We start from the raw sequence: 12,818 nt of genomic DNA, 5'->3' as shown, positions 1-12,818 counted from the left end.
TTTGTTTTCAATAAATAAATTAGAAATGCGTGTTGTCATTAAATATTCAAGTAAAAGTAATGTTTCACATTTTATTCCTATATTCTGCTAATATTGAGATTAGACTCACTTGTTCAACACCCCATTATTGTTACCAATTTGCTTGTTATAAATAATCGTGTGACTCTATATATATATATATATATATATATATATATATATATATATATATATATATATATATATATATATATATATATATATATATATATATATATATATATATATATATATATAGAGTCACACGATTATTTATAACAAGCAAATTGGTAACAATAATGGGGTGTTGAACAAGTGAGTCTAATCTCAATATTAGCAGAATATAGGAATAAAATGTGAAACATTACTTTGTCTGGAAATTCAAACAATATGATAGATGTAAAGGGGTTCGTTATTGAAGACATACCAAGAAAGAATCGCTGAATCTATTCATTCAATCAAATGAGGTTGATATGTTAATTGGTTGTGATATATTATCATCTCTCATATTGAATGGAATTAAGAAGAATGAGTTTGGGAGTATGCTCGCTCGAAATTCCATTTATGGATGGTATATGTATGGTACTATAAATGATAAAAATAAAAATATAGACAACAGTGAAATATTAAAGAAACAACAACTAGGCTAACAGTAAAAAAATAAAAGAGTGGTGCACCCCAGCAATAAAGTAATTTAGCAATTTTAAGGTAATAAGAGATGTGAAGTACAAGTCTAATCGTGAAAATGTATTAATAACATTATGAAATATTAAAAGAAGGGAAAAACCTTAACTTTTGCCCTTTTAAAGGGAGTTTTTAACCATACTTAAAGAGCACAAAAAAACAAAAAAAATGTTCCAACCGAAAGTATGTAATGTAACCGAGACCGGCCAAATTCGCAAAAAGTGCAAACGTGTCTAAAATAATTATTATACACAAATTTGTAAATAATTTGACATACTACGATCCCTCTTAAATAGGGTTTTTAACCTTAATTAAAAAAGCACCAAAGAATCCAAGAATCTTACAGAGGGTATACATCATATTGATACGGCAAAAACTTGCCTTGTCGAAATAACGGCTTTAGACCCTAGGGCCCTTTGGACCTAATTCGTTTCGGGACATTTGGAGTCGATCTAGGATGTCCGTCTCTCTGTCTGTCAGGCTGGCGCACGATAACTTTCGAAGGGAGTATCAGATTTGGTTCAAACTTGGGACATCGTAATTTGATTGTCAAGTTGGGAGATGGGCAACATCAGGCACAAAAGTTCAAAATTTTTAAAGAAAATATTTTTTTTATAGAACAGGGAATGGTCAGTCGCTTTTGTGCAAACTTTGCAAATTCCAATATTTTTGTCAGTGTTAGGGCAGATGTGAAAATAAACAATATTGGCCTACTCCATCAAGTACCTCCCACACAAAGGGTCAACAATTTTAATAATAATTCCCATTAAATGTGAAATAAAAGAGTCCGATTGTCTTCAAGTTTCACATATCCCAATACTTTCATTAACATATAAATCGGCCATCCCTTTGATACCACCTCCACAACGGGTCAACATTTTGAATAGCCATGCAAACGAAAAAATGCATCCGATTCATTTTAAACTCACCACACACCAATATTTCTATAAACACGAGATCTGTTGGGAAAATGGTTGATGTCGGCCCACTCCTTCTGGTACCTCCCCCACAATCGGTCAACATTTTAAATAACAAAAACAAAAAAATACTAACGCGAGATCCGGCGTAAAGATGGAATATATAGGATTACTCCATTATGAGTAATAAATAAGGTTAAAGGTACACTTTTAATTGAAATGGAGTGAAATTTTACATCTTGTGTTTTTATCGGATACCTGATGTCCTTACAAAATAATATTAATATTAATTTCATATAGCTCCTATAGAAGCCTACCCCCAATTATACTTCTTTGAAGGGGTTTTACCGTATGTTTCCATCAATTTTAATGAAATTTAACATTCTTGTGTGGGATAGGATAACAAATTGATCTGCCACAAATATCCAAAATTGAATATGTTTTTGATATGGCTGCCTAGAATAGAACTCTACTCCGATTTAAGGAGGTTCTTAAGAATTTGGGAAAAATTTTCAACAGATTTTAATGTGATTTGCCATTTGGAAAAAGTGTTAAAAATATGTACTCTTTGGTATACGTCCCATATCAAGGTACCTCCTCATTTACCGTATTTTAAAAAAGTGACATTTTGAGACACTAGTTGGATCCACAGATCCACAATTTTTTCGACCATATGTAAAAATGGAGTTTTAGTCTACCAACCGTTTAAATGCGATGAAGCAGACAAGACTTTTAATATTATTTACTGTTTTCTAGCTGAATCACAAGACGTAGAGAAGTACACCCATGGGTACCAGAATACATTAATTTTTCTTGGAGATTTCAATGAAATAGACGGCGTGTTCTCGGATAACAGGTTGACCCAAAATATCAAATTAATTCTTTGGGACAGCGGCTGCCACCTTAATGCTTGCTTATTTTTCTGCTTCGGAATATTTAAGTCCGTACCGGTATTAAAGTAAAGACGGGACCATGGTTCTGTTCGGTTCTTAAAAACAATAAGAATTGCGCCGCAGTCTCCTGAACAGTACACATCTGACGAAACATGTTGCTGTTAAACTTCCAGATTTTGCATCGATGTAAAATTGATTTGAAAGTTGAATTTGTGAATCGAAGGAATTTTTTTAATTGCGGTTGCGGGAAACCATCTCATTGAAAATTGCGCATAGAACGTTGTCGAACCGAAAGGTGAGGTGGGAGATTAGCGTTTCTGTTAAACCAATCTGTTCAATACAAAACTATCTAGCTTGAGCTAGTCTCTAGTGACTCGTACATGGATATATGGGAGTAACAACATGGTATGCAACTCCTAAGGTGCTTAAAGTGAATAAGTCGCCGGTTAATAGCTGTGAACTTCGTTATTTGCTAAACATTAGTCAGCTGTTGGAAGGCATTTAAATATCCACCATTAGTTGTGAGGATTAGCTTTGGCAGAGATGATTGATTATTCCACATTCTGCACAGTAAACGAGAATGCCCTCACGCGAACAAGAGGAAAGTGTCACGATTCGCCGGATTTAACCGTAGTATTACCCAGTCTGATAAATAACATGACTTTGCAGCCCGTCATTTATCTTGGGTCAGACCATCTTCTGACAATAGTCTCGATTTGCATATCGCCCAATTTCATAACTACTGAAATGCCCCAGAACTTTTTAACCTCTGCATTTTCAAAAATCCGCGCTTTTCAGACGACCTTGAAATCATAACCAACTTGAATGACTGTCCGATCATGACGTCGGGACCTGTCGTTTATGACATATGTGTCAGGTTGAAATCCCATCTCGCAGAACTTGCCGTCTCATTCAATACAAGGAATGCAAATATACACCACAAAATCAACGCCCAAACTTTTTAGCAGAAGAAGTACGGAGATAAGAACATAGCTGAATGTGCAGATCAGGGCACATTCGATAGCACGTTCAAGACGTCCACGAAAGCCACATCTATGAACAAGGTCCTCTAGGTGCTAGCCGCCAACACTTACGGTGCGGAGGAGACCTTGTTGACCCCTTACAACGCGATAGGTTGGTATGTTGTGAGCTAGCGGATCTTGATAATTTTAAATTTATATTTGTAGTCTAAATTAACTACCTTATTTAAGTTTATCTAAGGCTTGATATTGACTATATTGATTTTCGGCGAATAAAATGTATACAAAGTAAAGATGTTTTAAAATATTTCTTGTATAGAAGAGAATAAGGAAACTGCATCCAATTTTGTGAACGCAAACAGGAAAAAAACATGTGCTAAAAATATCTGATTTGCTCAGAAATATTTGTTTTTTGTGTATTAGACATTCTGCATATTTTTTTGTTTTCAATAAATAAATTGCACTCTCATCCGCAATTTTTTTTTTACAATAGGAAAATTAGAAATGCGTGTTGTCATTAAATATTTACACAAACAAGGTTTATCGGGACAAGAAATTCATAATGATGTGGTGAATGTGTTAGAGAATTGGTCGTTATGGAACAAATCTTGTACCTTGTAATATTTATATTAGATCTCTATATATATATATATATATATATATATATATATATATATATATATATATATATATATTTCACAGTTCTATTATTCTTTTCTTACAGTTACATATCATGAATGCCAGGAATATAGTTCCAATGGATAGCAACGGATCTTGTGATTCATTTGTTAAAGCACATTTTCTTCCTGTTAATAGATTTCTTGGAGTGCAGCCCATTAAGACTGCGGTGCACAATAAAACATGTTTCCCACTCTACGATGAAAAATTCACCATGTAAGTCAAGGTTTTCCATCAGCATCTTAAGTCTAAATATATCTTCTTCCCCACAGCGAACTAAATAATGAACAACGAAAACAAAACAGCCTCGTACAGTTTAGTATTAAAGACAAAGACTTATTTGGAATGACAAATCAATATATAGCTGAGTGTTATATATCATTTGCTGACATAATGGCTCATGAAGGGGAGCAAATTCATATGGAATTATCTCGGCCGGAATATATAAGTGAGTAAACTTAATAATTTAAGACAAATTTATACTAAATTACACTTTATCGATTGTTTTATTATACCCATGAATTTCTCTCCAGATTCTAAGTCGATTTTAGCCCGTTGTGTCTGCCTTGTAAACATTCGGGAAGTCACAATCTTAGTCACAATTTCTCATACAATAAACTTTTACAGTTATTTAAGTAAGTTAGGTCACGAAAATCTCCGGAATCCAGTTTTTCTATATAGTATTATATTTGTTAAAGTTATAAATAACTGAAAACTAAAGGCACAAAAAAGTGCCTGCACACGCTACACCTTTGGCGCCACTTCGTAGTAACTCCTTGACGATAACACATAGACAACAGCAGTTTTGTTATATAGTAAATGCATTTATTAGACAAGAAGAGTAGAAGAATTGGCATCTTAAAGATGGAGTGAGAAATACTCTTCAAAATTCTTGCAGGGGTGTTAAATAATGACTGCACAAAGACAAATACAGTATTGACAAATACAGTATTGACAAATGTAGAATGTGTTTCATCTCTTTGCACAAAATTCTTGTCTTAGAAATAATTAACAACCTATGACGCAAATGTTTAAAGGCGCGGGAAATATTGTAGAACATTTTGTACAAGCTTGGTTGTTCTATAAATACAAGTGCCGTAAATAAAAAGAGTCTCGAAAGAGAAACAAACACATAAAAATGCAAATAGTTGTTACAAAAGTTTTGAACTCATTTGTAAAGATATCCCAAACAAAATTGCTAAAGTATTAATTAAGAAGTTAGAGTTAAGAACGACTATTACAGAACAACGAAATTGTATGAAAATTGGCGTAAAATGAAAATAGAAAATGGATCACACATTTTAAAAGAGGTCTTAAATCGTTGTGGTATAAGTGAGATAACCCATATCTTTTTCAGTCGATATGAATCTATCTAACACTAACACTGCAACTTGAAAATTTATTAAGGGTATGCGAAACAGCGGGACAATATATACATATATTTAATATAAACAATGTGACTAATATATTATATTGTCATTTTCGAACGTGGCTTAAGCCTTATCTTATTATTACTTTGTGCAAGGTTTGAACTATATCGGGTACTACCTTCAATAAATATGAGATTTTTTTTGCAAAACTGATTTTTGTGCAGGAGGTATTAAAAAATTCATACAATTCATGTTCATAAGTTTCGTCAATATGACAGATGTGGATGCGATTAAAGAAATTCAAACCAATGGACGGAAAATTATTGAACGTGCCAAAGGAAATTACAGTGTATTGCTAAAATAATAACAACAAGTAATGCTATAGCTGTCAACAAGTATAAATTATTTAATTAAATTGAACTAATATACAATCAATTTGGACTAATATGCTATTAAAATCCGAAACTGGTTAGCATTTTGAAGTATTTTATTTTTTATAATATGAGGAATGGTTATTCGGGGAATGAATTGAAAAAATATTTGTAAGAACCGAACTTAATATATGAAAGAGTAGATCCTTTTTGAATAAATAATTTTGTTGAATAAATAATTTAAAAAAATTAAACAAATGATTTGATTTTATCTTCTTAGTTCTACCATTGGTCTTATATAAACTATTTACTTCCAGATTGTTATGTTCCTACCCAACATACCGAAATAGCATGAGAATAATATTACAATAAGCTAAAGAACATAAGCCTTAAGTTTGAGCAATCTTGAGAAAACATTGAAAAATGTTTGTTTAACAAGTATTGAATAATCGAAATTGAAACCTTTTTTATAAGGTTATACTTGTATTTCTAGAATAAGCTTACCGAAGTAATATTATATTAAGCTTATTTTTGTAGTAGCATAAAATATTTTTTTTTATCATTATTTATTATTTTACACATTTCATTCATTGATGCCCATCCCTCTGTCACTGCCTCCCGTTGCCTTGGTAGCTAGACGATTTCTTTTCCCTTATTTGAACTTATGCATTTCCTTCACTTATACTACACTTCTGTTGAATTCTTGAAACGTTTAAGATGCCTCCATTCTAAAATGAGATTGAAATAATATGTACCACTGATCTCCCCCGATTTATTATTCTTCATTACCTTAAGAGTTTCGTCCAGAAATGAGTCCTAAGTTCACGTGATTTAGCTTTTTACCAAAAGAAAACAATTTTTAGCTGACAATTTGCACAGAAAAAATTAAAACAAATTTGTCGAGAAAATTCCAGAAAAATTGGCGCAATATAAGTGTTTCTCAAGCTTTGTTAAAAAATTGTTACAACAAACCATTTTTATAATATTATTCCCAAGCTGTTTAGACATCGGATTTTTTGTATATTACCATACTTTTAAATATTTAAATCTAATTGGCCAGGTCCGCTCGGCCCGTAGTCTTAGTGTTTAATATATTTTTTTAAAGCATAATAATTCAAAGATCTGGCTAATTTTTATCATAATCACGAATTGGGAGTAAATTTTAAATAGAACATTACAATACATGTTGATGCACCGGTCGATTTTGAATACCTGATCCTATTTTTCAGTCATAGATTTTAATTCAAGAGAATGATATCTAAAAATTATATAAACCCTTTATAATGTGCGTGTTTACCAACACTGTTTTTTTCTCAGAGACAAATAATAATATATATGATTTTGGTAGGAAAAAGTGCTTACAAAGATAAGGGTTTGATAATAATAAAATGGGATATGCGTTTAAAAAAAAGTTTAAATAAAAAGTGATGGTCACTCCAAGGATAGATTTGGTTTGGACCACTGTGGTGAAATGGTCAAGGAAAATACATTGTGGTTTCCATATTAGGAAAGAGCATCGGAAATGCTTCTAGAGCACATATTTTGATCCATATTTGACGAACATAGTCCGTACAGCCATTCAACTTTATAAAGATATCACATTATTCAAGATACACTTTAATACTTACGTTTAATTCTTTTTTTGAATGGTAAATATTATACATTATGTAAATCGGCCCCATGCTATTTTTTATCATTCGTTATTTTGCATGTTTCTGCCACAATTTCCGAATTCGAATGAGACCCAATTTAATGAATTTTAATATTTTCTGGGAAAAGTGATTAATAATTCCGCATATTTTGCATATAACGGTACCTGGTATTTCGAAGGTTTCGTAAAAATTTTCGGGAGGATAAAAATCTATTTGTAACAAAACGTTCAATTTTGTATAGTCGTACATTGCAGTACCTCTTGATATTCGGCGTTTCATTGATTGAAGTCTCAACACATTTTGCATTTTGAGTTCTCAGTGTAAGCATATTTGGCATTTGAAAGAAGTAGGTCCACGTTTTGATATGAGACTCATGCAGCTGTGTGGCTTTTGCTTTGAATGTATTCGCATCACCCAGCTTAAGAAAGAAGCAGATCCTGGTGTTAAAAATCTAGATCACAGGTCACCATTTAACATCGTATTGTGTACTACATTCAACAGAATTCAAAACAATAGAAAATGTACACTGTACAATATAGTATGTCAAATAAAAAAATAATGCTATATAAAAATCTACGAAAATTTAAAATGTATCACAAAATTATTATTTTGGATTTTATTCTTTTCCGAAATTGTATAAAATGTCCTCATCAGGCCAGCCGCTCTTTAGTTATGCAGGGTGAGATGAAAAAACTCCAACTAACTTCAGACTGCTGTCATTTCAAAGCCACTCGTCCGACAGCTGTTAAAATTATTCCAGTGACTCATTAGGTATGTCTGGTTACCCTAAAATTTGTAACAATTTTTACAAATTGTTACTGGAAGTCGTCTGTTAACCCGAAAGTTCTGCAAAAGAGAGCGGTTGGAGAGAGAAATTTTGACAGTTCATTCAGTGAGAGTTTGCAAATTCTTGCTGGAAAAATTTCTTCTTGCAATCTCTTGCAACTCTTCTTCTTCTCATTCATCGACATTCAATCAGATGTTTTCTATTGTTTATTTATTTATTTTTGTGATTTTAATTTGAAAATATTGTTTTGGAATTAGCAAGACTAATTGTTTTTGGAGAACAACTTTACAAAATGTGAAAAACGTAAATGTTAATATGTAATAAGAAAATAAAAGACTATTTCCAACATTTTTATTTAAAAAACTTGTAAAATTCGTATTGGTTCCTTTGTTTTAATTCTCCTTATGGGGGACAAATTGGTTTGTTTTGACAAATCAGCTGATTAGTTGCAAGCTTCTGCAGGAATAGCGTCTGTTTACTTTTCGCATTTTCCTTGCAAAAGAGAATAAAACTACCTTACTCTCTCAGAAAGAAGTTGCTGGACAATTCCTGCTGGAAAAGTAACCAGACACACCTATTATATTCTTTACAAGCATACAAAAGCATTTTAGTGAGAATTTTACAGAAAAAAAAGTTATTCTTTATGGAATTCATGCGTGATAGTGTGATTTCTTTATATTTGGCTGGAAAACCACAAGTGGCTATCGTTAGAGCACTCCAGCACTTAAATGTGAATAAATCTTTCGTGTCTCGTTACCGTGATACTGGTAGTGTAGCCCGAAAAGAAATGGACGGAAGAACACAGCAACATCAGCAGAAATGGTTCGAAAAGTAAACCAGTAAAGAAAATCCTAAAGTCGGGCGGGGCCGACTTTTTGATACCACTTTGCTAATTTAGTAGAGCTCCACGTAACAATTAAACGTTTTCAATCATACACGCTATAATTATAAGTATAATTTAAAGTTCAAAGGACTTGTATTGAGCATTTGGTGCTAAATTAATTTGAAATCAGATAAAGATATATATGGGAGCTATATCCAAATCTGAACCGATCTCGATAAAATTTGGCAAAAATATTTCTGAGCTGAATTTGATATATATCCCTGAATATCGTTGTTACGGAGTGCATATTACGGCTGTGGGTAACAAATACTAGAAATCGGATGAACAATATATATGGGAGCTATAGCTATATCTGAACCGATCTTCACCAAATTTGACATACTAGCTTCTGGACTCAATTCGGTTGTAAGTGCCAAATTTCATTTGGGCAAATATTGTGAACATATTTGGTGAACAATAAAAGGTAAATCTGAAGAAGTTATATATGGGAGCTATATCCAAATCTGAACCGATCTCGATAAATTTTGGCAAAGGTATTTCTGAGCTGCATCTGATATATTTCCCCAAATATTGTTGTTACAGAGTGCATATTACGGCTGCGGAAGACAAAAATAACAAATTGGATGAACAATATATAAGGGAGCTATAGCTATATCTGAACCGATTTCGATAAAATTTGGCATACTTATTTTCAGGCCTAATTTGGTTGTATGTGCAAAATTCAATACTATTCGGGCTGATATTACACGTTTGGTGCGCAACAAAAGGCAAATCGGACGAAGATCTAAATTTTTACCGATTATCTCCGATTTCAATATGGTTCTATCTCGCTTCCTTCTCCATGTTACAAACAAATGCACAAAGACATAATACCCTTACCACTCTGCGGTGTAGGGTATAAAAAGCGACTTGATCGAAATCCGCGTCGCAGTAGGTGAAAAATGGATTGTGAGCTGAACATATTGCAATATTTCATTCGGCAAACGACAGTTGGCCACCAGAACTCAAGCGCCGGCTATGGTGATGGTGTGGGCCGCCATAACAGCCGATGGTCGCTCTCCGCTCTTATTAATCGACCGTGGCATCAGAATAAATGCCGAATATTATCGCGAAAATATTCTGAAAGGCACGCAAAAATTTTGGCCGCAGACCTTCCAACAGGACTCAGCACGTGCCACCCAAGAATGGTTACAAAATGAGATTCCTCGCTTCATTTGCATCGCACAATGGCCACTAAAATCTCCGGTTACCAATCCGTTGGACTATTGTGTCTGGAGTATTTCCATAAGGTTGGGACTAAAAACTACCAAAGTATTGATCACCTCAAGTAAGCGCTTCGCCTGTAACGGGACAAAATACCGCAGACAAACATTTGGGTAGCGTGTGACGGTTTCATTTGCCGTTTGAAGGCCATAATTTGTACCAAAGGTGACCAATTCGAACAAATTTAAACTTATTGCAAAATTTGATGTTATTTCCCACATTTTTTGCTTTCATTTAATAAAATATAAAAAACACCACCTTAGGGTAAAGGAAACATTAGAACCCATTATGACCCACAAATAACAATTTTAAGACATTCGTGGGAAAATGTGGCAAAAATCATAAAAATATCGAATTTCGGGGCTATATGTGGCTATAAAAAACGTGAACCTATACATACAATGTTTCGCCAACGGAGCTAGAACCCATTTGGACACACAAATACCAATTTTTAGACAAATCCGCGAAGAAATGTTTCGTCACCGCAGCCAGAATCCATTATGACCAACAAATACTACTTTTTACACAAATCCGTGAAAAAATGTGCCAAAAACCATCAAAATACCGAATATCGGAAGGTACCGTTATGTTGGAGCTATACCAAAACGGGGACCTATACATGCAATGTATCGCCACCGGAGCTAGAACCAATTATGGCCAACAAGTAACAATTTTTAGACATATCCGAGAAAAAATTTGGCAAAAATCATCAAGATACCGAATATCGACTATACCAAAGAGTTGACCTATACATACAATGTTTCGTCACACGAGCTAAAAACCATTATGACCCACAAATACCAATTTTTAGACAAAACCGTGGGAAAATGTGGCAAAAATCATCAAAATACCGAATATTGAGAGGTACCGTCATACCAAAACGTGGACCGATATATCTCATTTGCAATACCAACCATCTTAAACACCATACAAATTGTTGAAATGTGGGCTGTATCGTGATTTCAACAGACGGACGGACAGACAGGCGGACATCGTTAAATCGACTTAGAATTTTAAGTGGTGTAGGGTATCAAAAAGTCGGCCCCGCCCGACTTTAGGACTTTCTTTACTGGTTTACTTTTCGAACCATTTCTGCTGATGTTGCTGTGTTCTTACGTCCATTTCCTTCTCGGGCTACACTACCATTATCACGGTAAGGAGACACGAAAGATTTATTCACATTTAAGTGCTGGAGTGCTCTAACGATATATATATATATATATATATATATATATATATATATATATATATATATATATATATATATATATATATATATATATACATCGTTAGAGCACTCCAGCACTTAAATGTGAATAAATCTTTCGTGTCTCCTTACCGTGATAATGGTAGTGTAGCCCGAGAAGGAAATGGACGTAAGAACACAGCAACATCAGCAGAAATGGTTCGAAAAGTAAACCAGTAAAGAAAGTCCTAAAGTCGGGCGGGGCCGACTTTTTGATACCCTACACCACTTTGCTAATTTAGTAGAGCTCCACGTAACAATTAAACGTTTTCAATCATACACGCTATAATTATAAGTATAATTTAAAGTTCAAAGGACTAAATATGCCGAAGCATTTGTATCTTTTAAATTCGGACTTGTATTGAACATTTGGTGCAAAATTAATTTGAAATCAGATAAAGATATATATGGGAGCTATATCCAAATCTCGATACAATTTGGCAATTTGTGAAAATCAGTTCAGATATAGCTGCCATATATATATATATATATATATATATATATATATATATATATATATATATATATATATATATATATATATATATATATATATATATATATATATATATATATATATATATATATATATATATACCGAATATCGGGAGGTACCGTTATATGGAGGCTATACGAAGACGTGGATCTACATGGCCCATTTTCAATACCAAAAGTCCTGCAGACATAATATACATTTGAATAAAATTTTTTCAATCTACTTCATTTCGTTCGGACGGACACCGCTAAATCGACATAGAATTTTATGCTGATCAAGAATATATACACTTTGTCGGGTCTAAAATGTATATTTCGAGCTGTTACAAACGAAATGACAAACTTAATATACCCTCCATACTATGTGGAGGGTATTAAAAATAAATAAGAATGTTAAACTCATGTTATATATAAATATGTCCAAAACACGTTTAAGGTAATGATGAATTCATTTCAATTATAGGAATAAATAAAAGGAACACGTAAAGAAATTACAGAAAATGAACTCATGCTCATGCAGTTGACAAAATAAGGAGCTTCATGAGTTCAAAATTGGGATTAAAAAGCGAAAATTGGCAATGCCACAGGAGACAGGACCAGGGAGATACCGTTATATGGCG

The 12,818-nt window shown here is 33.2% G+C and overlaps 1 protein-coding gene across 5 annotated transcripts in view; it reads left to right on the top strand.

The window, feature by feature from the left end:
- Nucleotides 1-12,818, top strand: part of LOC101893030 (protein unc-13 homolog 4B) — a 305,332-nt gene that overhangs the window by 276,047 nt on the left and 16,467 nt on the right. For 4 of the 5 annotated variants that reach the window (XM_059118973.1, XM_059118974.1, XM_059118975.1 and 1 more), the window contains 2 exons: nt 4,217-4,386; nt 4,443-4,618. In XM_059118973.1, coding sequence (XP_058974956.1) covers nt 4,217-4,386; nt 4,443-4,618 — 346 coding nt within the window. Of the gene's footprint in view, nt 1-4,216; nt 4,387-4,442; nt 4,619-12,818 lie in introns of those variants that run through there. The other variant, XR_009341667.1, reaches the window with a different exon arrangement.

This window comes from Musca domestica, unplaced genomic scaffold, assembly GCF_030504385.1.
Source record: "Musca domestica strain aabys unplaced genomic scaffold, Musca_domestica.polishedcontigs.V.1.1 139, whole genome shotgun sequence".
NCBI classification, from domain to species: Eukaryota; Metazoa; Arthropoda; class Insecta; order Diptera; family Muscidae; genus Musca; species Musca domestica.
The sequence above is the reverse complement of the archived record's forward strand: the minus strand, read 5'-3'. Positions and strand labels throughout refer to the sequence as shown.